The following is a 27,133-nucleotide window of genomic DNA, read 5'->3' on the forward strand; positions in this document are numbered from 1 at the left end:
CTGCCTGGCAAGCCAGACCCTGCCAACGCTAAAGGACTGAAGAAATGCAATGAATGATGTCACAAAGACACTTTTCCACTGCTTTTTAAAACAATTCTTTACTTTGGAGAAATCGTATTAATGCATCTCTAAATCCCTTTCCAGTCCCAAGCCACCACAGAGCATCCTCTTATTACGGAAGGAACACAGTCCTCAACCACTCCTGTTTTCACCCTCTCCAGGGCAGCTACTCTTTTTTGTCTATTTCCTGCTAATGGTTCATCTGTCAGGGATCTGAAAAGACAATTCCTGAAAGGTTTGCACCAGCCTTTTTATGCTTCCTTAGCCTGAACTCAGAAAACTGATGAAGGACAGGAGTGTGGGACCAGCCATGACCGGTTATTGTTTGGAGGGTGCAGTTAGAAATCATATGAAGAAATAAGCAGCTGATAATAGGGGACAACATTTAGATATACTGACTGAGGACACAGCACAATGGCTCAATGGCTGAATCCTCACCGTGCAAGCACCAGGATCCCATACAGGTGCCAATTGCTCCACTTCCCACCCAAGTCCCTACTTCTGAGCCTGGGAAAGCAGTAGAGGATGGTCCAATGCCTTAGGGCTCTGCACCCACATGGGAGACCAGAGGAAGGTCCTGGCTTCTAGCTTCAGATTGGTTCAGCTCTGGCCATTGCAGTCATCTGGGCAGTGAACCAGTGGATGGAAAATCCTTCTGTCTCTCCTCTCTGTGTATTTGATCTGCCTTTCCAATTAAAATAAAATAAATCTTTAGATCTATTGACTCGGGGTCAGGTGGCCATTTTTTGGGTCATAGCAGCTAGACTTTTAGCTATCACATAAATACGTGACCTGTCTTCAGGAAATGCGCCAACAGCTTTCCTTAAAGCAAGGATCATTGCTAACTTTTTTTTAGCAACTCTAAGTGTTTATATTTTCACCTCAAGTTGGACATCTGAGGTGATCTTACAAATAGCACCACTCCCAGCCAAGGATTCCCAACTCACCCTACATGAGGCCATTTCCCAGTTTGCTCAACACGTTCCTATTATCAGCCTAAAAGTTTGTCCCAGGTTCATAGACATACACATAAACTCACTTGTGAGTTCTATATGGAAGAAAAGAAGTTGCTTTGTGCAAACTAAGCACTGTGGAGGTTCAAACGAGACATTTACCGCTTTATAATATTTCTAATTTGTTTGAAAGTTGTACCAGATAACTGTTACCAAATTCTCTATAGACATGAGTTCTGCCATCTGTGGATTTGACCAGTTGTGGATCAAAAAATTTTGAGGAAAAGAAAGAAATTTGCGTTGAATATGAACAAAACTTTTTTTTTTGTTTCTTTGCTTGCTCACTAAAAAATACACGACAACAGTTATTCACATAGCATTGGCATTGTGATAGATGTCAAAAGTAATCTAAAGCGTGTTTAAAGTGTGCCAAAGGAGGCACACAGGTTGTATGTAAATACTACACTGTTTTTAAAATAAGGGACAGCATCCTCTGACTTGGTTTGTATTTTGGTATGTGATTTGGTGTTGCTTTGTGGCAACTGTTTGAAATGTTTATAGCAAAGTGTCCTAATCCAGTTAACAAAACACATATTTGTAGCTTAAAAAAAAAAAACAGCAAAAAACCCAGCAACTAAGACATTTTCAACTATTTAAAACTTGTGTCTAAACGACTGGCAGTTGGGGGTGCGGAGTCAGCCTGGCGATGCTGGACTCACCTTTCCAAAGCTGGCGGCATTGACGGGCTGCGTGTCGTTCTTGTCGCAGAAGTCCAGGTAGTGCATGTAGAGAGCACTGCGGGGGATGCAGACCCCTTCTGCAATCTCGTAGTTCTCCTCCAGCCTGGGGGAAGAAATGCCCAGTGAGCCAGGGAAAAAATGTGCTCCCTGCCCCGGGCCACAGGAGGCTCCTCTGGAGCCAGACAGAAGCGACTCTTTCTACAGTTGGGGAAGCTGGGTTAGAAGGCCAATGTAAGCTGTCCAAGGCCACGGGAGGAGTCAGTGGGTGAGCAGAATCAGGGTCTCAGCCGCTTTGGCTGTGACCACAGGCCACTTTTCCAGCACAAACTCCTAGTCCCTTTATTCTGTGCTGCTTCTGGACTGGCTACTTGTAGCTGGGTCAGTTTACCCCAGGGTCCATGAAATACACGGGGTTTTGCAGGAGCCCCACTGGGCCAGGCTTTAAAGTACACACCTGTTTGAGGAACCATTTACAAAGATACCTCAGAAGGTTCATGGAAAATGGAACTAAAACATAAATTCGTTTTGATGGAAAACAGGTTTGAAGTGTTCAAAAATGTCACAGAGGTGAATATCTTGAAATTTTTTGTACCGAAATGAACATCTTCTTTAATTCTGTCTTCCATGAACTTTTTGAAGTCTCCTCATGAGAGAATAAAAGCCTGAGGATGTTGGTGTCAACCTGTTGCAGCCTCTTGGCTGACAAAAGCAGTGGGGAGAGACGGTAGTGCAGTCTCACACTGCAGATATATCTACCACACAAGCTAGCTACCCTGCTTCTGGGTGTTCGGCCACGGGAAGTAAAACCAGCATGTGAAAGAGATACCTACATTTCCACATCTAACACAGAACTAGTCACAGTAGCTAAGAAAGACAATCAGTCAAAATTAGAATACTCAGTCAAACATTGGAACATTCAGGAAAAAAAAGGAAGAAAGGGAAAACAGAAGGCATCCAACTATTTGCAGCAGAATAGATGGAACTCTAGATTATTACGTTAAGTGAAATAAGCCAGACACAGAAAAACAAATACCTATTCTCTTTGATATAGGGAAGTTAAAAGAAAAAGTTTCAGAAAAAGTGGTAGGAGTGGAGTGAGAGGAAAGGTTGGTAATAGGGACTGAGACACAGTCAGAGAGCAACCAGTTCCATGGATCCACACACAGCACGGAGTGGTGACGGTCACTCCTAGTAATGTGCCCTGTGCCAGAGACAGAAAGGGACAAAAGGAACTCACAGACTCCAAACATGGCAGATAAGGAAATGGGAAGGCCAGTGCCTGCTTTGATTGCTTTATTGTACTGATTGAAATATTGTACTGTGCCCCATAAAGTGTACAAGTATTATGCTAGTAACAAATTTTCAAATAATGACTTTCTTTTTTTACATTCTGAGAGAGAAGCTGGATGGTTGGATAGAGCCTAACCACTTGACCAAGAGCTGTTCCCTAACCATAGCAGAGAGTTGACCTCTGCTTTATTTTTTAAGATTTTTATTTTGAATTTTGAATTATGTGGTACAATTTTGTATGGGCTAAGATTACCCCTCAATCTCCCACCCCCCAACAGATTTTCCCCATTTTACAACAAAGGTGTAGTCCTTCAAAAAGAATCATAATTTTATCAGTCTCTTATTTAAGTGTACCCTGATATTGTTGATACAGACAATGTCAGACAGTCCAGTATCCCATTGTCTACACATGTCCAAGAGTTTCATTGGGAATCCATCTTTCATCTGGAATCAGGGATACATGTGGTATTATACCCCCACATCTGTATATGATAGACCTCAGTACTCTGTTACTACACATTTCCATAATTGAGAAGCCATGAAACAAGGTCAACAACTGGTATGAGTTAGAACAGTCACAACAACAACAACAAATTACAGCACCATGAAAAAACATGCCACTGAGTAACCAACACATGAGTGACAAAAAGGAAACACAAAAGTCTCTTGGGAAAAATAATGCCACCGTGTAATCCATGAGCCAGTGATGAATTTGACGAGAGAAAAGAAATTATTAGGAAAAAACAAAACTGAAATTAAAAACATCAAAACACACGGGATACAGCCAAACAAACAAAAACAGTATGGATCAGATTATCGAAGTTACACTTTCCATGCTGGTTTCCTTATATAAGAGAGAACATATGGTATTTGTTCTTTTGTGATTGACTCATTTCACTGAGCATAATGGTCTCTAGTTGGGACCACCTAGTTGTAAATAGTATAATTTCATTCTTCTTAATAGCTGAATAGTATTCCATGGAGTAGATGTACCACAGTTTCTTTTCTTTTCTTTTTGTTTTTTTTAATTTATTCATTAATTACATTGTGTTGTAATTACATAGAATCTGGGATTCTCCCCCCCCACCCTCCCCCCATGGTGGGTTCCTCCACCCCGCTGCATAACCATAGTTCAAGTTTAGTTGAAATTCCCTCCCTGCAAGAATTTGCCAAGCATAGAGTCCAACATCCCATAGTCCAGACAAGTCCAACTACTTATTGGGAAGACCCTCTCTGGTCTGAGGGCAGAGTCAGCAGAGTATCTTCCCGGTCAAATAAAAGCACTAATATACCATCTGCAACAATTAACATCATTATGGATTTGATTGACATGATATTGAGCAGTCAACATGTTAAAAATAAATGCGATTTCTTAACCACTTTCTGTGACCCCCCCATTCACAGTTCAATTTTAGTTTATATACTACAAATGACATAATATCCATAACATAACATGATATGCTTAACATCATATCATATTAAATTAAGGCAAACATGTGGTATCTAACCTTTTGGGATTGGTTCATTTCCCTTAGCATTATGGTTTCCAGTTTGGCCCATTTGGCCACAAAGAACTGCATTTTGTTTTTTTTAATAGCTGAGTAGTATTCCATGGAGTAGATGAACCATAGCTTTCTTATCCAATCCTCTGCTGATGGGCATTTTGGCTGTTTCCATGTTTTTGCAATTACTGATTGTGCTGCTATGAACATAGGAGTGCATGTTGGTTTCTCATAAAACAAGTGTTCGGATATATTCCTAGGAGTGCTATAGCTGGGTCATACGGTATGTCGATTTTGAGTTGTTTGAATATTCTCCATACTGATTGCCATAGAGGCTGTACCAATCTGCAGCCCCACCAGCAGTGGAGTAGGGTTCCCTTTTCCCAGCAACCTCACCAGCAAGTGTTGTTGGTGTTTTTCATGTGGGCCACCCTTACTGGCGTTAGGTGGTATCTCATTGATGTTTTAATTTGAATTTCCCTTATTGCCAGGGAGCTTGAGCATTTTTTCATATGTTTATTTGCCATTTGGGTTTGTTCCTTTGTGAAGTGTCTGCCCATTTCCCGTGCCCACCAGTTTCTTTAACCATTCTTCTTTGGACGCACATCAGGATTGTTTCCATGTCTTTGATACTGTAGATTGTGTTGCTGCTTTAAATATAGGATTGCATATCCCCTTCTCATATGCAGATTTCACTTTTATTGGGTATATTCCTAGGAGTGGGATAGCTGGGTCATATGGCAGGTTTATTTGCAATTCTCCAAGCACTCTCCATACTGATTTCCATAGTGGTTGTACTAGCCTGCACTCCCACCAGCAGTGAAAGAGGGTGCCTTTCGGGAGTTGACCTCTTCTAGAAAAATTATCCATCTTATTCATTCATTCATTTTATTTCCATTTTTATTTGTGAGGTAGAGATAGGGACAGAGTGCTTCAATCTGCTGGTTTACTCCCCAAATGCCCACAGCACTTAGGACCAGCCCCAGCTCATTCCAGGTCTCTTAAGTATTTAAGCCATCATTTCCTGCCACCAAGGGTGCATATTAGGGGAAGGCTGGAACTGAACAAAAACTGGGGCTTGAACCCAGACGCCCTGATAGCCGAAGTGGCAGCTTAACTACTGTGCCAACTGGCCACTTGGGGAGCTGACGCCTTGATTACCTCATGTACTTTGCTGTCCTAGGAATGAAAGTAAAGGTTAGGGATTATGTAGGAGAGAGTTCCCTTGTCACTTGTTGGCGTGGTGATCTTATTTGGCCTCAGTTTCCTTTTGGAGATGGTGATTCGTAACTGCTTCCTAAGGTGGCTGTGATGGGCAGAGGAGGAAATACATACATTCCTGGTAAGCACTTAGCAAACTTTAGACCCTTTCATCATCCAATCTGAGATACCTAGATTCTGTGCTAAATATCAGTAATATTTAAAAAAAAACTAGATAGTTTTACTCTTTAATTCTTTAACACTAGAATTCAGACACCCAAAGGAATCCTGTATCCATTGTGACAGACATGTTGGAGGATCAGACACCTCCTCCAGAAACAATCTGGCAGCTTCTAACAATGTGGAAACTTCTCTTTAGGCCTTGAGTTGGGAGCCTGGGTCACAGCCTGCTCTGTCCATTCACCAACTGAAAAACATTTCTGCTTTGATCCTGAGTTGGCTTTTCGGAAACAACCCACAGTCATTGGGGAACAAGTTTGGGTAATAAAGTGACTAGAGTAGCCTTTGTCCCCTAGATTTTTTTTGTCAAAAATAAGGCATGTTTCTAATGCAATGAAATAAATGTCCTCAGGCAGCTTTGAACTAACTGAGAGCACTCGCCAGAGAAATGGTCCAGGGCTGTTGTAACCCAAGTGGAATGAGGACACGGCCTCCTGAGGTTCCCACTTGAAAGGGAAGCACTCATTCAGCTCATTCCAATGAGGGAGTGAAAAGACAACCAATTCAGTTGTTTCATATTGCAACCCTGTGGATGGACACAACCCTAGGAACACAGAGGCAAAGGAGTAAGCCAGCTTACCAGGTGGACCTGGTCCAGCTCATCCATGTGCCCCTCTTCTGGGAAGTGCTACAACTAAGTGAATGATGATTTTTAGAAATGTTCCAGGAGGTAGTTTAAGTAACCTTTTTTGGGTGATGAAATTCCTTGAGGTTGGGATGATGCATCCTTTAAATCCAGTCTATTCCTTGGCATGCAACACATGGTTGATGGACAGATTATTTCAGTTGCTTTTTCATCCAACAAATGCTTATTGATCTCTTGTTATCCACGAAGCTGGGAACACCGGTAACTGGGATGGCCCTTGTTTACATTTAGAATACAGATTAAGGGTAGATGGATACAGACCTATACTCAGCAAGGATTTCCTGAGCTCCAGGCAGTGTTTTAGACATCATCACAGAAGTAGTGGTGGAATGATGCCAAGGAACTGGAACTCTGGGTTTCCCTGTACAAAACTGGTTCCACAGAGTGAACAGCTTGTGGGATTAGCCTGGAACCTGACCTGACATTCATGGTATTTTTTTCTGACAGTGGGTTCCAGGATCCAAGGGGCCAGTTTATGCACCAGCTTGTAGAGATCATCCAAACAGGACAGCATTCACAAACTGGGGTCTTACAGACATGCTTTGTTTGGCCTGAACAGTGTTGGCCCAACTTTTAAAATCCAGGACATTTCACATAAGAATCTGGATTTCTGGCTTCTTTGAAAAAGCTGAGTTCTGGCAACCCTGGACTCATAGCCCCACATGACAACAGTTGGCCTGGGTTACATGCGCCCCGGGGTTGGCTGGAGTCCTTACTCCTCCCTGTTTTTCTTACAACCAGTTCATTTTCTGTTCCTTGCCTGGCTCCTGGAGGCATCTGTGTTGGCACAGACACGATCTATGTCATAGTTCACTGTGCAGTTTGCTGGGGGAAAATTGTTCAGAAGAAATAAAAGTAGATCAGTACACCAACTCCTGGACATAGGTATAACTGGAGGCAGAAAGTGACAGGTCAGAGTACGGATGAAAACAGATGATCCAAAGTTCACAGGGCAGTTGGGGTTGGAATATCGTGCCAATAAAGAAGAACATCCAGCATTTGTTGAGCTTTCACAAGGACCCAGCCACAGCACATCCTTTATCTTATTGGACCCTCATAATAACCATATGAGGGAAATACTATGCCTGCCTTTTGGATTAGAAAATGGGGGCTTAACAAGTGTGGCCCATTTGCCCAGCCTCATGTGGCTGGTTCAGAGGTGAGTTTCTCTTGGAATCTCTGGTATCCTAGCACGGCATTTGGAAATGGGTTCCAGGCCAACTGAGCAGCAGGGATTGCAGAAAGATGTGTCATGTGTTTTGCATGATGGACATGCTGGTCTGAGCAGATAGGTGAGGCTTGAGGAGAGGCGTCAAAGAGGAAAGAACTGTGGATAAGGGGCTGCCGCCCAAAGGATGCCTGCCTGCCCTGGAGTGGACAGGCTCCAACAGCAATGACCTTTTCAAAAGAAGGCAGTGAAATGGTCATCAAAGATGACTGGAAAGTACAGTCTCAGGCAAGGGAAGAGCTGAGTGTCTCTGGGATGCTATAGGAACAATAATGCCAGAAACAGCTAATGTTAATGTAAATCACTACACGCTCTGTTCATCACCATTGGATTAAGCATAGAAGAATGGCCAAAAAAATTATCCCACTCAAATTTCCTACAGTTCATCTTAATCTCCTGAGAATTCCATCAGGCAGTGTCCTTAAAAATGGTCTGACTTTGGCACTTTCAATCCCTGTTTGGTCCACTGTATACATGTGAGCAACTTGGGCAGTTGGGACTTAGTACAGCTCTGGAGAGGAGAAAAGGGCCCCTTGGTACTTATCTTTGCTAATTATTTCCTCAGGTTTATCTTGGTCAGAAAAATCCAGGAGCACAATTGACAAACGCAATCTTCAAACTATTTGGAATTCTTACAAGGACCATTTAGAATGACAGTGAACCAATCAGGTCTCTCCGGTGTGGGGGTGGCAAGATCATTTTAAGCTTTGGAAAGGCCACTCTGTGCCTCTATGGTTGGTGGCCATGTGGACCAACAAGTCTGATGAATTAGTATCTGTATCAGCATCAGTGAACAAACAAGGCCAGTTAGGAGCTACTATATTATTGCTAACAAGAAATGAGGGGACCAAACTGAAGGATATGGGGTGGTACAGCTTGAGAAACAAAAAGCAAGTTCTCAGGTTCCCAACAGGGCCAGGTGGGTAAGTGGGGTCCCCATCCCCCATGGGGAGAGATGTCAAAGGGGAGGCAAGTGGGACTGGAGACACCTACAGCTCCAGAATATGGAGTCAAGCAGTGTAGACTTCCAGATACGCTCCTGGCTTCCGGCACTCCTCAGTTTCTGAAGTCTCGTGTTTCTATGGCTACAGTGAAGCCATGTGTTTCAGTTATTGGCCTTCCCTGTGACTTTGCTCCCTACACCTTGCCAAGTTAGCAAGGTTAGAATACAAGATCCTGGTTAGGCTACATCCCTTTCGGTGGCAGACTGTTTGCACTGGATGGGGGACAGTCACAGTTCACACAGGCAGAGCTCATTAAACAGTCACCCACCAGAGGCCAGAGCAGGGGAAGGAAGTACAGTTCTGCCCACGTTTTTGTTTCTTTCCCTGAAGCATCTGAACCCATGTATCCAGGTGACTTATGACTAGGAAGAATTTTAATGGGCTCCGTGAATGAATCGATCAATGTAATTGGCGTGGCAGGGCACCTTTGATGCCTGATGAGCTTGCTCAGGAGCGTCTTCATGACACCACTCCTCAAACCTCCCCACAACATCCAGAGGATCCGCATGTGTACTGAACTTGCTAATTGGAACATCCGCTTCCCTGACCAAGGCATGGCAGGGACGAAAGGCGGTTAATTATGTCGCTTCATACCTGATGAAATTTGCCCTTTCCCGCCTTTCTTTTAGAGACATCATTAGTCTGACAGGGTGAACAATGCTCCATTATACCTGGATTTTTTTTTAATGATCACACACACACACACACACACACACACACACACACACAGAGATTCCCTGCTTGCTCCATTTTCTTATCTTCTGCTTAACAATTTGCTCATGTTTGAATGGAGCCTATCTTATTATGAAGAGATAATGAACTTGGCCTGCTATCTAACACAGGTCATTACCGGAGGTGTGCATTTTTGAGAAGACTTCCTCACCAGGTTTAAGCGTGGGGCCTCCCAGGGCACACAGAGGAAGCTTCATATCTGCCTTTCAGGGTCAAGTGCAAATGGTTTAGTATACAGTAACCTTCCCTCTGTTCTTGCAAACCTTTGGTTTCTGATATCAACACATTGGATGTCAGTACAAGGTGTCTACTTCTCAAATGCTCCCAAGCATGTCTGGAGCAAAAAACATTTTTTCTCCTTTTTAACCATAAAACAACAGAATTTATAAAATTCACTGAATAGAGCAAATTATTACAGAGATCAGAAAAAACACAGCCACCTCCCCCCAAATCTACCTCCCTAAGCAAGTAGGACAAAAGAGTTGTCTACGCCCCCAATGATCCCCTTGCTCCGCCACAGAAGTCCAGAATCCCAACCTTGGCAGGCCAAGCTCCCACTCTCCGACCCCTGACTACTTTTCAGGTCTCCCTCACTCCAATCTCCCAGACACAAAACTCTCTCCATCCAACTAGTCCTCACGCACATCTTGCCCACCCCTCATTCATCTAAAGGATGTCTTGATGTCTGCCTTCCCAGTAAGGGGCTGACCCCAGAGCCAGGCTTCACCTTGCAAGGCTCAACTCCGATTTCTCTTCCAAGTGCCCACCCCACCCACCTGTTGGTCACTGCTTGGTCCTTTCTTCCCTGCCAAATGTGCTTGTTCATTTGCAAATGTGGAGAGGGCTACACCTGTCTGGATACCAGGTATTGGGTTTTGTCCCCAAATGAGGTCAGTTAGATAGAGCGGGCATCATTTCTGTGTGTACAGCTCTCAGTATTTCCTGGGAAGGCCCACAGCTCTTCACACATTTGTGCAGCTCTATTCAGCAAAATAGAGCACTGGTGTTGGAATCTGAGACCCCTGAATCAACACCTTGTCTCTGCAACTTAAAGTAGGAGAGTCAGGGCACACTGCTTGAATTCTGACTCACTTTTCTTGATGGTATCCCACCCCCAAGGTGGCTACATTATCCAGACAAGGGTCTGGGCATGGTAGTTGGTGTGTGCGGAATACTTAATAAAGAGTAAGCATCAGCATTATTACATAATATTGCAGAATCCTCAGGCAACACTTTATATCTTAGATTGAAGTCCTTTGGAGGCAGGGGTCACACCAAAGTCCCACTGATGTTAGCATAGATCCTAGCACTGCACCCTGAGCAGAATGCATGGATGCTATGGAGGGACAGCGGGGAAGCAAAAGGAAGCCCAGAGGAAGGAGGGGCAGCTTTCAAACAGATCAAGGGACTCGGTTGTTGTTTCTGTATTAAGTTGTGGATGGTTAAAGGAAGAACTTGGTTATTAACTTATCTGATTCATATTTGCAAATGCTGACTCACCACCAAAGATGACTGTATTTGATCTCACTACCATTCTACCCATGATGTGGAAGAAGTGGAGGCCCAGTGGGGCAAAGGAACTGAACAGAGTCACTTGGCTCAGAAAACATAGGCTTTGACTAGAAACTTAGTTGTGGTCTCTCTTAGGTGTCCACTCTGTGTGCCAGGGACAGCCATGGTTTAGTCAGTTTGCATATGTTTATTAAGCACCTACTTGGCACCAAGCACTGTAGACCATGGCCATGAACAAGAAGACATGACAAGAAGTCAACACTTGACTGAAAGGAAGATGGTAAAAAAGGAGAGAACATTGTCAGACAACAGATGAGTAGAAAAGAGTGGGAGTTGGCTCTCATGAGCTCTGGTTAAACTTGAGGTTGAATTTTACAAAAGGCTGATCAACAACCAGTCCATTTCATTACACAATCACAGACAGTTAAACCTGTGATTTGCTGCTGGGTAGACAAGATGATCAGAGATGTGTGTTCAGTTGACCCTTGGCTGGTTCAGTGCCCTCCCTGGTTAAGGGTCAGTTTGGGAGTCAGGTATTTCCCACTTTGGCTAGAGGGAGACTGTGAACCTCTGTTGAGTTCAGTCACTCATCTAGCCTGAAATACAGGGGATGTAGTCACGCCCACCCTGTAAGTTCTCATGAGGGTTCCATGTTACCAGTAAGCCAGGCACCCAAATCCTGTCCCTGTATATGTCCTACAACTGAGTGGGCTGGTTGTCCAGAAAACCTCAGGCTCAGCCAGGTCCTGGAGTCCACCTGCTCAGTTGTTATTCCAGTCTAGTGGGAGGAGCGGCGAGGCAGACACTAGGAGTGACCGAAGCACAATGCCACACCTTCTGTGCTGTTGCCAGTGCTTCTGTTGGGTTCTGGGCAAGAGGACAGGTTTCAGGGGTTCTGGGTTCTCACCCTAGGAAGTCATTAGAACAGCAAAAGGAAATCTGTGGTTTCATTCTTTGCACAGTGCCAGCCGTACCAACAGATTCAAGACACACCAGGGAATGCCAGGTTTGCTGGAATGATTGAGGCATCATTGCCCACCCGAAGCTGCCCTCTAAATAAATCTTCCTTTACCAGTTCTTTCACATGTCTACTCATCTCCCCTTCAACTCGCCGCTGCGACCAAGGCCTGCCCTGTGCATTCCCCTGGAGGGAGCGTTGCACCACATCTGTACAAGAAACAGAAACAGCTTGCTAGCTGGGCACACTTAAAATAGTAAAAGGATTGCAAACTTGTCTATCAAATGGTTTTTATCATTTCACACATGCAGGTGAGGTGCAAAAAATATATTTTTTCTTGCTTTTTCAATAGAAACTAGTATCACAATAAAAAATGCATTTTTGGAGACACAGGTGCCCTTTCCCTGCTAATTTACCTTTTTCCATCTACATGTGAGGACAGCTGGTCAGCCTCCCTTTTTGGAGCCTTGTGGCCTTGCTTGCATTATGAAAGCATATTGTACTATATCATCACTGAGCGAAGAACCAAGTTCAGAAAAAGGTACAGAGATTCAGGCCTGGGTTCCATGCAGTGGATCTGGTCTAGAAGTTATAACCTGGTCTAAAACACCCATGTTCTCCTTAGGAACAGTGTCTAGCCTGGCTTCCTCCATAAAATATTTGAAAGAAAGTCACGAAACTTTACTTCACAACAATCTACAGTATGGAGAGCTTGAAAACCTGTGAGGCTTAAATTTGCCTGTTTCAAAAGGAAGGAAGGGACCCAGCATGGTAGCCTAACTGCTAAAGTCCTCGCCTTCAACATGCCAGGATCCCATATGGGCGCCGGTTTTAATCCCGGCAGTCCCACTTCCCATCCAGCTCCCTGCTTGTGGCCTGGGAAAGCAGTCAAGGATGGCCTTGGGACCCTGCACTTGCATGGGAGACCCAGAAGAAGTTCCTGGCTCCTGGCTTCAGACTGGCTCAGCTCCAGCTGTTGTGGTCACTTGGGGAGTGAATCATTGGACAGAAGATATTCTTCTTTGTCTCTCTTCCTCTCTGTTTATCTGACTTTGCAATAAAAAATCAATGTTTAATTAAAAAAAAAAAGAAAGCAAGGAGAAGGACTCCCAGGAAAGAGACACTTGGAGCATCAATTTTCTTCCTCTTCCTCTAGGTGCCAAAAGGGGAAATGCCATGGCCTTGACTGTGCATGAGAAGCTTGGGAAGCAGGTGGCAGGGATGTGTGAGGGAGCCCAGTCTGCGGAGGGACAGGAGCTGGTCACAAGGAGCCGGCATAGCAGAACAGGCTGCTTTCCATTTTGAAATTTTCTGTGTGAATAGAGGTTATTGTGCAACTGGGATTCCAGCAGCACCCGCCATCCCCGGCGAGTTGGGATTTACTAACTCTTGTGACCGAGGATGCTGGAAAGGGTTTGGCAGGAGGCATTTGACAATATTTGCCTGTTTTCTGCTGGGAGCTGCCTCCAGATCACGTGGCCCTGATTACTTTAGGCTGCTTGACTGCTGTGTTATTTGTTCTTAGAGTGGGCATGGTCTCTACAGTGATGGGGAGGAGATTGTGGCAAGGAACAGGATGGAGGAGAAGCAGAAAGGCCTAGAACCAGCTAAGGATCCCAGGGAAGCCCAGGACTACCGGCTGTCACCTTGGCAGGGAGGCCAGTGTCCTCTCCTGGAGCTGAGGGGCTGCCCGCTGCTGAAGGACATCCATGCCCCTCAGAGAGTGAGATGTTTATTGTAGAGCTATGTTCCTCCCCACTTTTTAAAAAGTATTTTGAACAGTGAGTAAAAAGACATAAAATCGTACAGCCACCTAAGTAGGCAGCTTTGCAATCACCTTAATATCTTAAGTGTGTATACCCAGCAATTCTGTTTCTTTTACAATTTGTTTTAATTTTATTTGAAAGGCAGAAAGAGAGAGAGATTTTTCAACTGCTGGTTCACTCCTCAAATGCCTGCAGCAGCTAGGGCTGTGCCAGGCTGGAGCCAGGAGCTTGGAACTCAATCCTGATCTGCCACATCAGTGACAGCCACCCTAGAACTTGGGCCATCACCTGCTGCCTCCCAAGATGTGCATTAGCTGGAAGCAGGACCTGGGACTTGATTTAACCACTATGCCAGCCATGTGCACCCAATTCTGACACTGATATGGCAAAGCCCTCCCTCAGGTGTGCAAGGGGACACATGTCAAGATGTGCTCTCGGGGCACTACTTGAAGAGCTATCCCAGGGACAACCTGTGTGCCAGGGTGGACAAGGCCTCAGGACCCAGATGCTTGGCTTTGACCTCAATCACCTCTGACCATTCATTCTGACATCAGAGTTCCCTGGGGGGTTGGATGGAGCCCCTGCTGTAACATGCTCCTCCCTCAGCGTCCCTTCTGCCTGCACTAGCCTCCCTTCCTCCCCCAGACGGGGACCCTCCCATACACACCAGCGTAGGTCACCAGGCTGCAGGTCTCTGCTTAGCCTGGGGAGACTGACTTAGAACAGTGGAGCTTTTGAAAACCTTTTTCCTCCATCAGGAATGTTTCCTCTGCCCTTGGTTTTCCCAGGGTCGTGCTGTCAGTTATGACTTGTCATCCATTTGTCTGTCCACTGAAATGTCACCTCCTCGGAGAAGTCTTCCCTTACTGCTGCCCCTGACACAGCCTCTGAGACACTTTCCTAGCAGCCAGCCCCATGCAGGGTGCTCACCAGTAATTAATACACTCCATGTTTACTTAGCATCTGTTTTTCTAAAATTGTTACTTATTTCTTCCTCCTCTTCTGCTCCTATTCTTGATTTGTCTTATCCACTGATGCCTATAACAGGGCTTAACAAATAGCAGGGACTCCATTGAATTGAATTTGGTTAATGACTGAAACTCCATGTGAAACATACAATGGGCATGGAGGCTAATTTGGTGTTCTTTGAATAACTTTGATAACAGTGCGACTACCAGTTCATACAACTACCAGTTTAAAGTTCTCAAATTTGATTTGACCTTGATGATAGATGGTAAATATGTTATCTGCTTAAAAGGAAAAAAATTCAACTGCCTGACCTTGTGAATTGGAGGATGAAGAGTCTTCTGGAATGACCTATGCAACCCTTTATTTAGAAGAACAGATTGTACAGAATTAGACACAGCTGAAGGGCAAGTAGCCTGTGCTTCTGGTAGGAAGTGAGTAAGTCCTTCTCCAGGCTGTCCTTGAGATCATAAGCCCCCAGCTGGCAACAAAATTGTTGAAGCACTTGATGCATAATAACTCCCTCAGCCTCACATCTGTGCTCTGAGTTGGACACTCCTGACACCTCAGGTTCCAGGTGAGCCCCAGGCAGTTTCACTTCAGAGACTGTACCATCTAGAGCCTCACTGCTGTCAGCAGGTGTCAGAAATGCATGGAAAGGAGGCATTTCTCTTCCAGCTCCTTCCACATGCTTTATTTGGAAAAGCATATGTTCAGACCACCATAGTGAGTGTATCCAATCTTGTTCTTGCATTTCCAGTAACTCCTACTCCCAGTGCTTCCCAGGGATGCCTCAGTTAACCTGGCACTATAAGAATTGGTATGGTATAATGATCAGGGAAGGGTGCAGGGGGAGAGCTGATCTGGGGAGCTCAGTAAACTTTTAAGTAGAGCAAGCAGCAGTGTACACACACACACACACACACACACACACACACACATTCCTTCCCCCTCTCAACCAACCAACCAACCAACAAGCAAATGACGAGAGCAAGAGAACAGGCTGCAAACCTGAAACAACCTTCACTTTCCTTATTGCAAAACAAGCAGTCGCTGAGGCTCCTGTTAGAGAAGACTGAGTTCCAGCCAGCTTTGTCCGCAGGTTGCAGTCCTCTCACCTCAGGATGGATTAGGCCAGGCACGCTAATGTGATTTGCTCATTATGGTCCATCTGCTTCCTTTCCTGATTTCTCTCTCCTCGATTCTTCCTCATTTCTCTTTTCCTTTTCCTTCCTAAGCAGGGGCTTGGGAGCCCAAGAGACCAAGCCAGGCTCCTTTATCTGCCCCTTGAGAGCTGTGTGTGTACCCAGCAAGCAAGGGAGCTGCCTCAACTTGATTTTCCTCTCCTGCCAAATGGTCACTGTAATCCCAACTTCATAGACCTGAGAGGAGGGGGAACACGCACGCCAGGTGCATGGGGGCTGGCTCGGAATCTTAGTTCCCTCCTCTTCACAACTCAATTCCTTCACTGCTATGGGAATAGTAGTCTTTGACCACTAAGATCCTCTGGCATAGAGAGCTCAGCATAACCCATGTACAAGCTTGTGGAGGAGAATTTGTATGTAGATAATCAAACATGAGTGAAGTCATATATGCATCCCGAAATATTTGATGGAATCCAAGAGTTCCAAGTATTCAAGAGAAAACCGCTCTACTGCATTCTTCTGGTTAATGCCATCAGTGTACAAATAACTGTAAACAGTTGTCATCAATTGTTAATTCCCTAAGGACCCATTGGTAAGAGGACTAGGTTTCTGTTTCTATAATTCACTGCAACACTGTTAGTTGTTATAATAATGGATTCTATTAAAATCAACTCATGACATCCATGTGGAATCCAATCTTTGCCAGATTTTCTTTTGATAATGATTTACCAAAAAAAGATGTAAAAATTCGAATGTCCAGCTTCATCCTAAGTTGAGCCTTTGGCAGTTGCCTACACATTAAGCAGATTTCCTGTGGTTACTGGATATCAAGTTATCTTAACAAAGTGAACTTGTCTCTCCCTGTTTCTTGCCACATTTGTCTTTTAAATAAATAAAATAAGTCTTGAAAAAAAAAGATGGGATCTGATGTCATGGTGCCTCAGGTTAAATAGCTGCCTGCAATACCATCATCCCATATGGGTGCTGGTTCAAGTCCTGGCTGCTCCATTCCAATTCAGCTGCCTGCTAATGTGTGTCTGGAAAAGCAGTGGAAGGTGACCCAGGTGCTTGGGCCTCTGTCACCCGTATGGGAGACCTAGAAGGAGCTCCATGGCTCTTGGTTTCAACCCAGCCCAGGCCTGGCTGTTGTAGCCATTTGGGGAGTGAATCAACAGATGGAAGATATCTTTCTCTCTTTAACTCTGCCTTGCAAATAACTAACAATTTTTTGTTTGTCTGTTTTTATAAAAAAGCTGGGGGCGGGGTGCAGTAGCACTGGGGTGGCCATATGAACACACTGAAGTGATATCATAGACTTGAGGTAGAAAGATGTGAACATCCCAGTGAGGGGGAACTTGTGACAAATGGAAACTCACCATTGTAGAGTCGCAGGAGTGGAGTGGGGCTTGGATGCTCTATTATTTTCTTTTTCCTCATCTGTTGAAGGAAACAAAAAGGAGCTACCTTCAGTAAGAAACGTAGAGAAAAAAGTCTTCTCAGCTCCTCTAACTTTTAAAGGACTCTGTCTTCAGCCACTATGGAAAACAGTGGCAATTCCTCAGAAAACTAAAAATGCATCTACCCCTGGACCTAACTATCCCACTTCTGGGAGTATTCCAAAGCAAGTGAAACCAGCATCTGAAAGAGCCACCTGCACCCCCAGATTTATAGGAGCTCAACTCACAACAAAGACGTGGAATCAATTTAGATGTCCACTGACCAATGACTTTAAAAAAAGTGGTATATATACACCATGGAATACTACTTAGCTATAAAAAGAATGGAATCCTGACATTTGCCAACAAAATGGATGCAATTGGAGATCATCATTCTAAATGTAAGAATCCAGACCCACAGAGACAAATATCACAGGCTTCCTCTTGTGGAAGCTAATGGACTGAACGTTTCTGCTCTGATGGTTTCTGGAGGGCCTTTGGAAAGTGGGCAAGTCAGGAAAGAGCCTGTTTGAGTGGGGTTAGTGCACTTGGAAGAACTCCTTCCTGTGCCATGCTCACACAGGAAGCGAGTCCTCGCCATACCCTGAATCTTCCAGTGTCTTGATCTTGTACCTTCCCAGACTCCAGAAATGTGAAAATAGATTTTTGTTTTTTGTAACTCACCCAGTCTATGTTGTTTCCTTGTAGAGATTTGACACACCACTTGCCCTTTATAAGCCCAAAGGAATACAATGAGTGCAAGGTAGAGGGTGAGTGTTTAGGTTAGCAACACAATAGAGTAGAGCTTAGTACCACCCCCCCCTTTTTTTGATAAAGGGGCAGAAAGAAAATATTTTAAAGTTTGCAGGTCTAGAGACAAAACCAAGAATATTATGTAGAATTCACAGGACAGGGACCAGCATTGTGTTATAGCAGGTAAAGCCACCGCCCACAACATTGGCATCCCATATATGGGTACAGGTTCATTTCCTGACTACTCCACTTCAGATCCAGCAACCTGCTAATGACCTGGAAAAAGAAACATAAGGTGGCCCAAGTACTGGGCCCCAGCACTCACGTGGAAGACCCAAATGAAGCTCCTATAACTTTTCTAATGCATATCTATTAATGAAAATACTAAATTCCTTTGGTGGAGATACATAACAATTTTGTTAAGTATAATTCAATAAATATTCATTGGTGTTTATTAATGAATTGATATTCATCAAATAGATTGCCACAGTCATCTGTAAAGGTGATTCTTGGCATAGAGCTTTCTGGGGACAGTATTGGGCCAGATTTGCTTCATGAATATCTGGCTGACCAACCTCTTCTCGGTAAAATCTGAACAACAGATTAATATTTGCATACCTTATAGGAATAATACGTAATTCTATCATGGATTAACTGAGAAATATCTAATTCTAATTTACAGTGAAAATTAATCATAAAAATTAATCACAGTAAAAAAATAAATATATGAATTTTTACCCAAGGTGACTGTTAAAACAGTCTCAAAACAAAATTAACCAATGTCAAAACCTATAATCAGTAAAATTTAATATGAACAAATGACAAAGATCAATGAACTCAGTCTACAGTATACATTTTATATGGAAAGAAACTGGAACCCATGAGAACAGCCTAAGTAAAATGAAAATGGGATACAAATATATATATATTATAGAAAGTTTCTTAAAGTAAATCAGCTCAGTATAGTTGAATCCAGAAAATATGTTCTTAATGGAAAGGTATCAATATTTGTATAATTCTGACAAAAATGTCTGTTAATGAGGCCGATGCTTAGCATTGTAAGTTAAGCTTCCGTCTATGATGCCAGCATTCCATATGGGTGCAGGTTCAAGTCTGGCTGCTTCCTTTCCCACCCAGCTTCCTGCTAATGGCCTAGGAAAGCAGCAGAGGATGGCTTGTGTCCTTGGGCACTTCCACCCACAGGGGAGACCTGACAGAAGCTCCAAACTCCTGGCTTCTTTCGATTGGTCCAGCTTTGGCCATTGCAGCCATTTGGGGAGTGAACCAGTGAGAGATGGACCATCTTTTCCTCTCTTTCTGCCTCTCCTCTCTCTATAACTCTGCTTTTCAAATCCATTTCTGAGGATGCTAATCAGGGTTGCCTCATGATGCCGTAGGGAGACAAGCATCAGCCTCTGGCCGAGGCCTTTGGAGCCCTTCCCTTCAGCAGAGGTCTCCTGTGATAGCAGTGACCTTCTCCCGCAACACAGCTTCCCCTAGAGAAGATAATCACAGTGCCAGGCCCCTCCACACACCAGGGAATATCACATGCCACATGGGAGGCGGCCTTGGTCATTGCATTATTTGCAAAAGCAACCCATGCTTTAAAAAACCTGAAAAAAAATGCACAGAAAATCCAAATCTGGAAATCCAAACCCCTTTGGGCAGAGGGAACTCCTGTTTACTTCTCTCACCTGCCTCCAGCCACTTTCTGCCACTCTGTCATGCATCAGACATCTGAAACACGACATCCTGGCTTACCAGCTGCCACTGCTTCAGCGTTCCAAGGACAGGACACAGGAAGACAGTGAAAGAGAAGGCCTTCAACAGGAGCAAGGCCCCCATGCTGGCACCCATCACAGCCTCTCCCTCCTTGCCAGTACTTGCTGCTTCTTAGTCAGCTTTTCCTCTCAGTGAATCTTCATTCTGGCTCATTTCTAACACCAACAAATGGGAAGAGAACTGCCAGGTGATCTTGAGTTGGGATCTCAGCTTTGCCTCTGACTCTGGGTAGGAATTTGAGACTTTTTTTCTAGATTTATTTATTTATTATTGGAAAGGTAGATTTATAGAGAGAAGGAGAGACAGAAAGAAAGATTTCCCATCCACTGGTTCACTCCACAAATGGCCACAATAGCCAGAACTGAGCTGATCCATAGTCAGGAGCCAGGAACTTCTTTCTGATCTCTCATGTGGGTGCAGGGTCCCAAGACTTTGGGACATCCTCTATTGCTTTCCCAGGCCACAAGCAGGAAGCTGGATGGGAAGCAGAGTAGCCAGAACACAAACCAATTCCCATATGGGATCCTGGCACTGGTAAGGGCAAGATTAGCCAATTGAGCCACCGCACCAGGCTCTTGAGTGATCTTTTGATTCCTCCAAAACCTGAGGACCCTTAACTTATAACATGTAAAAAGGTTATTGCAACTCCTGTCATGAGATTGTTTTTGAAGGTTAACTATAATCATCTCTGTGTAATAGTTTTTGTGCGCTGAGTATTTATGCCAGGTGCTGCATATCAAACATACTATCTTATTTTAGCCCTTCCAGGAGTGCTGGGGACAATTCAGAATCCAGGAAGCCAAGCTTTGGCAAGGTTAGATGTTTTGCAGCCATGCAGTTGAGGGAGCAAAGACAGGATGTTATTTAGTGCTCAGCAATGCAGTATCTACTGACAGCATTTAGATGACAGTTGGCTTACCCTGAAACCAACATAGATCATCACTCAGAAAACAGGTGCCTTCTCCTCTCAGGCTCCCTCATTCGACCAACTAGTGACTTTGAACCCAGGTCTGAAAATATAGCAGAGGCAAAGGTGGAGCACACCCCATCCTGAATCTCTTATTACTCTTGAAGTGCTGGCTATTTGCTCATTCATCAAATGTCTACTGAGCATCTCCTACATCCCGAGCCCCAAGCTAGGTGCTAAAAATCGGTGAGAAAAAACAAATGCCATCTCTCTGCTCTCTTAGGCTCAGAATCCAAGTCTTAGCAAATTAAGTGTAAGTCCCGGGCAAGTGCTGAAGAGGTAGCAGATGCCGCGATATGACCAGATGCAGCCTGTGAGTGTGACCTTGGGATCTAAGGGAGGAGCAGGTGCCATCTGGGCATGGAGGACAGCCGAGTCCATTTCAGCCCCCACTGGTGGAGACATCAGGAACTGGCACTGCCAAATGTGCCTCCCACCAAACAAGATGCAGTCTGGGAAGGCCAGCGAGGTGCCAGGAGTGGCCCCCCCACTGATGCTAACCCTGCTGAACCTGCCAATGGCACATGGCAGAAGTTTGTTTGTTTGTTTCTGAAACATCTCCCTGCCACCTCAGGCCTCTCAGTTTGGTCCCCTGTGAGGGCATCTCCGCCTCATCTCTCCCCAGTATTTATCTCCCAACAGAAACTCGGCCACATCTCCAGGCTTGGATCTTGGCTTTACAGTTTTCTAGCTGGGTAAACTTGGTTTCCCCACCTGTAATATAGGGCTGGCAGTTCCAAACACTTAGGGCCACAGTAGAGATTAAAGGAACTGGTCTTGGTGCGAGGACCCTGTAAGGGGTTCCTGTGAGTGTCATAGTCCTTAGTCCTCTAGAGGCACCGAACACCTGGGTCTGCTACCCGTGCATGGGGCTAGACTGGGCAATTCTGCATTTGGGACAGGGTTCTCCACTCTGCTTCCACAACACTGCTTGCTGATTGCTTTACATTGCTTAGGCTACTACAACAAAAGGCCATGGGCAAGGGGTGGGGCCGGGGTGGGGTGGCCTAGAAGCAGCAGATACTTCTTGCTCACATGGTTCTAGAGGCTGGGACGTTCACATCAATGAGCCAGCTCATACAGAGTCTGACAAAGTCCCGCTTCCTGGCTCACAAACAGTGTCCCTTCACTCCAGAGGGGTGAGAAAGCTCTCCGGGGCTCATACTGCTCATGAGGGCTCCACCCTCGTGATGTCACGGCCTTCCAGAGTGGCCACCCCCAGCTACAGCCATGTTACAGCATGCAAGCTTGGACAGGGGGACACACACATTTGGCCCGCAGCAGTGCCTGGAAACTGAACCATCTGCTCATCTGGGTTGTCACTCTGCCAGGCACAGCCTTTGCTGACCTCCGTCTCTCCCAGAGGAAGCAAGACATGATTAAAATAATCCCACGTCAATGCTGAGATTTGCTACCTGACCTCAGTCAATCTACAAAACAATAAGATCACTGAGGAAGGTAACTTGGGCCAAGTTCTTTACCTCATGTTATTGCATTTCATTTCCACGGCTACCCTAGAAGGGAGCCAGGTGACGCCTGTGGCACAGCCACTTCAGAGCCTGAAGAGCGAAGTCCTTCACAGGCACCGGCCTAATTACCAGTGTCATCCCCTCTTGTGGAGGAAGCAGCTGAGGCTCAGAGAAACGAAGCAGGTTGTTTGAGATCTCACAGTTAGTGAGGAGGCAGACAGCAACCCAAACCTCCCCGTCCCCACACACTTACAGGCTCCATACTCTCTTCAAACCTGCAGCTCTGGGTTGAAGATTTTAGAGAACACACAATGCAGTTTGTGGAAAATGTATATTAGGAAGAAAATTATGTATAGGCTTCAAATACTTTTACACTGAAATAAACTTATCTCTTAATTCCATTTTGCCATGAATTTATTTGACGTTCCTTGTGTATTACATGGCTGATCACTTCTTTTCTGCCTCTATGTTGACTGAATTTATCATATTTGGAAGTCTATTCTACAATATTTCCTGGTTTGAGCCAGTTTGATGGAGTTTGGAGGGAGAATGTCTCTAAATTCATTATTTCTCTTCAAATCCCAGGAAATCTTTGTTCATGTGGGTCTTGAGTTTCAGTTCAAACTTCTAATTCTATTTCCTTTTATTATGCTGAGCTGGCTGCACCTGGCAAGAGCTCACCTGTTGGGAACATGTGGCTGCCAAACATATCACCTCACCCACATCTACCCCTCAGCCCCTGAGAAGGGCACCAGCTGATGATTAGGGTGCCTGGTACCCAGGTCTTTGGCAGTGGGCACCAGCTGCTGGCAGCCAGCCTTCCTCCCTGTGGGAACAGGACGAAGGCCCAAACAAAACAGTGGTGTTGGCTGTGCTGCCTCCAGGGCCTCCACACCTGCTTCATCTCTGCTTAGGGTGTATTCCTTCACACCCTTACAGTAGAAAAGGGCCCAACTCGGATACTAAACCCAAAATCCACAAAAGAAAAACATGGGTGCACTTTACCACATTAAAAAAAAAAACTAAACTAACCTTTCTATTTGGGACATCAAGAGAATCCCCCTAATTATGAGATGACTTTCTTGGGAAAACTGTAAGATAATGCTCCTGTCCATCCCCTCCTCCCTCTCCCTGATCCACTGGAGAAAAGAGCTTTCCTAAAACCAGGAGGAACACAAGCAGGCACCAAATCAGAAAACAGGCAGGACACACGACATGCAGCTGATGGGGGAATATTCCTGAAAGGTAAAAACATGGGTCTCTAACAGCAAAAACAGAAACTATACTAAGGTACATTTCTCACCTAGAGATTGGAAAAGCCCAAGCCTAGACCACAGGCCTCTGTTGCACAGCTGTGAAAAGCAGGCGTCTGCCTACCTATCCCTTCTCACAGGGAGCGTCGTGACACAATTTACTCCAATTTATACACCTCCTAGCCAGCAACCTTGTGTCCGAGGTTTGCCCAGCTACCCTTGGACATACACAACAGGACACGTGTGCAAATTGCTTGTTGCAGCTTGTCTGTGATAGCAAGCAGCCCAGATATCTCTTCAGTTTCCTCAATCATGATACAAGCTCTCACTGGAACACTACACAGCTACAAAAAGAGACCCACACCAAAATAAGAACATAAAGGTTGCTCTCTATGTCCTACTGATTTGAAATGCTCCAGGGTTTATCAAGGATGCCTTGTCTCAACAACCAGGTTAAATACCCTATCCCTCCAGGAGTCTATTTTATAATCCTTCGATTTTTGAACCACATAAATGTGTTAGCTCTCCAAAAATATTTGAATTAAATTCAAACAAATCAAGAAAAGGAACAATCTGCTAAAAGTCTGGAACTGCCCAAATCTGGAAGCCAATTATAAATACTCATAATATTGTATAACGCTATCATTTATTTTGATTCCCTAATACCCACATATGAGGCAGTCTTCACAATGTACATGGACAATGCCATGTATGGACAGGTTCCTAATACTTAAAATGTTTAAATTGTGCCAATATCTTGGTGCAAAGACTTGAATTCCATTTTGTGTTCTTCTCATTCTTGACACCCCTTTGTATGTAACTGAGCAGTCAGGCGTGGGTCTGTGGTGCCCTGGAGTGACCAAGTGGAGGCTCTGGGATGCATGTGAGAAGGACCTCATTTTCAGCAGGTGAATGGAGAGGCAGGACAGCTGGCCAGCGGGAGGAAGGGTAGCACATGGTGACATGGTAGACATGGTGGTGAGCAAGTGGAGATGCCAGAGCAAAATCTAACATCACAAGATCAATGCAGGGGACAGCTGCCCCCAAGAGCCCAGCCAGGGCTCACACTGCAGCAGACACCCCCTGAGGGTCAGCTAAGGCAGCTTGGAACCCAGTCCTGCAACCCAGTCCTCACCACCGCTCCGGGTGCTGTCTGAATCTGCCTGGCTGTCGGCACTGTTATGGGCAACACTGTGATAGAACAGGTCCTCACCACCCTGGGCTCCCCTTCAGAGAAAACCACAGCCCTCTCTGTGGTAAATAAAACCACACAGCCCCTCTCATGTTCTGTATACATACATATATATACTATATACAATTATATAAGAAAATACGTAATTACCAATAAGGTTTAACTACATTTCCTCTTCTCTGGAGCTTCTTTTATGAAGTTACAAGACCGTAAATTGAATAAAAAAAAAAAAAAAAAAACTAAGACACACTCAGTAAACAAAGTACAATGAGAGAAGTAAGTTTCACGTCTACATCCCCAAAATGTGAGGCTGGGTTGCTATGATAATGGTGAATCACACTCTGTGACCCTCTGAAACTCCAAGTCACACTGTCATTGGATCCACAGGCTCCCCTACCCTGTACAGTCCATGTCGTCCATCATCATCAGATGGCCATGGCCACACTGAGCTGGGAAGGAGCAAGGACAAGGGCAAGGAAAGGAGTGTGTGCTCAGGAAACAGGAAGTCAGGAAAACAGTCATGGTCATGAACTGTGAGAGGACAGGGGGACCAGAACATGGTAGGCGGTGGGGGTAGCCCTGGGAAAGAGAGAACCCTGTCCCATGCATCCACCACACACTCACACACACACACTCTCTCTCAAACACACAGTTACACACTCATTCACACTCTCACACACTCACTGTCTGATCATTTGTGGAGAGAAAGAGAAAACTTGACACCCTGTCCAGAATCTAGGAAGGAGGCAGAACAATTTGACTTCAATATGAAGAAAATGGTTACTTTTAAGGCTAAAGGACTGGGGCAGCTCTAGGGTCCGTGGGGCTTGCTCTGTTCCCCAGGGAAGGAAACAGGAATCCCACGAGGTTCCTGTTCTCCAGATGCCTTCTCCCTTTCCCCAGCAGTCAGTGTCTTTCCTCTATTGCTTTCATGCCAGCCTCATCTACAGCTTCATTCCTCCAACCCGGATGAAGTGTCTTCCCGGCCCCAAACCAGGCACACAAAAACTCCCACAGTAGCCCAGCAAGCGGTACTTTGACCTGTCACTCTTCCAATCAGGTTTGTTGAAGGAGGTGCACTAGCCACTAAAGTCTAAGCTCTCCTTGGAATCCAAGCCCCTCCACATTCCCATCATTCCTCAGTCTCTTTGTTCACATCCATGTAGAACAACTCTCTGAGCTACAAGCCAGCCTGTGGCTTTCTCTCCCTATCCCTGTTACCACCTCTGCGGGAGCCACATGGACCCCATGTCACCTCCTTCAAGATGCCCCCACCACTCCTCCTCCCACCCTGTGGCGTCTCCCATGGCTGGAGTGGTGCACCACATTTGATGCAGTAAGGTATTAAGAATACCATGCATTATTTGAATGAAACTGAACACGCATGGTCTTGTATTGCTAATATTCAGGTGTTTGCCTTAACTTCCCTCCTTGAGAGCCAGGGACCCACCGCAGAGAAAAGAGAACAACTCTAAATTCAAGTTGCTCAACTTCCCATCCAGCTCCCTGCTTGTGGCCTAACAAAGTGGTAGGGGGTTGCCCAAAGCCTTGGGACCCTGCACCTGCGTGGGAGACCCAGAAGAGGCTCTGGGCTCCTGGCTTCGGACTGGCTCTGCTCTGGTTGTTGTGGCCACTTGGGGAGTGAACCATCAGACAGAAGATCTTCCTCTCTGTCTCTTCTCCTCTCTGTATATCTGGATTTCCATTAAAAATAAATAAAATCCTTTTTTAAAAAAAAGAAGTGTAAATAAGCATTTGAAAGTTTTTGACAGCCATTGGTGGAGACAGGTCTGGATCCGAGACAAACCTTTAGGGGGAAAGAAAAAAAGCAGAGGCAGCTCCACATTCACTTGAACTTTTTTCCTGAAGAGCTTTTCAAGCTGCTATCCAAGGAAATAGAATGCAAGCAAGGAGTGGGAATTTAGCGAGCTGAGGGGATTGAAGAAAGAATCAGGGTGCCAGAGCAGAGGACCACACAGCAGGAGACATGAACACTGTACTCAATGCCTTTTGAGTCCTGAGCCCATTCCTAAGCTGCACATGTGGAGTGAGAAACAGAACTTGAGGAAAAACAGCCACTGAGAGGCTAAAGAGCCAATCCCTGATTGGTTTGGGTTGGTATCCAAGCTGGGTCATTGTAGAGGGAACTTGGAAACACACAGGAATTCCATGAAGTGCATGTCTCAGGACTGAAGATCACACCCTAGTTGTGTGGACAAAACTGAAACAGATCAGACATAACCAAGGCTTGACAGGAACAAGCAAGTCTGTGGGTTCTCTGCCTGCCTGCTAAGACAAAACCCTCATGAGAGGATGTCAACCACACGCACCCAAAGACT

General features: G+C 45.1%; 1 protein-coding gene across 2 annotated transcripts in view; it reads right to left on the reverse strand.

Annotated features, from left to right (window-relative positions):
- Positions 1-27,133, reverse strand: part of RFX4 (regulatory factor X4) — a 149,227-nt gene that overhangs the window by 93,297 nt on the left and 28,797 nt on the right. For both annotated transcript variants that reach the window (XM_058673375.1, XM_058673374.1), the window contains exons 3-4: positions 17,319-17,379; positions 1,733-1,856 (exon numbers count right to left, since the gene is read on the reverse strand). In XM_058673375.1, coding sequence (XP_058529358.1) covers positions 1,733-1,856; positions 17,319-17,379 — 185 coding nt within the window. The remainder of the gene's footprint in view (positions 1-1,732; positions 1,857-17,318; positions 17,380-27,133) is intronic.

Source organism: Ochotona princeps, chromosome 15 (genome assembly GCF_030435755.1).
Source record: "Ochotona princeps isolate mOchPri1 chromosome 15, mOchPri1.hap1, whole genome shotgun sequence".
NCBI lineage: Eukaryota > Metazoa > Chordata > Mammalia > Lagomorpha > Ochotonidae > Ochotona > Ochotona princeps.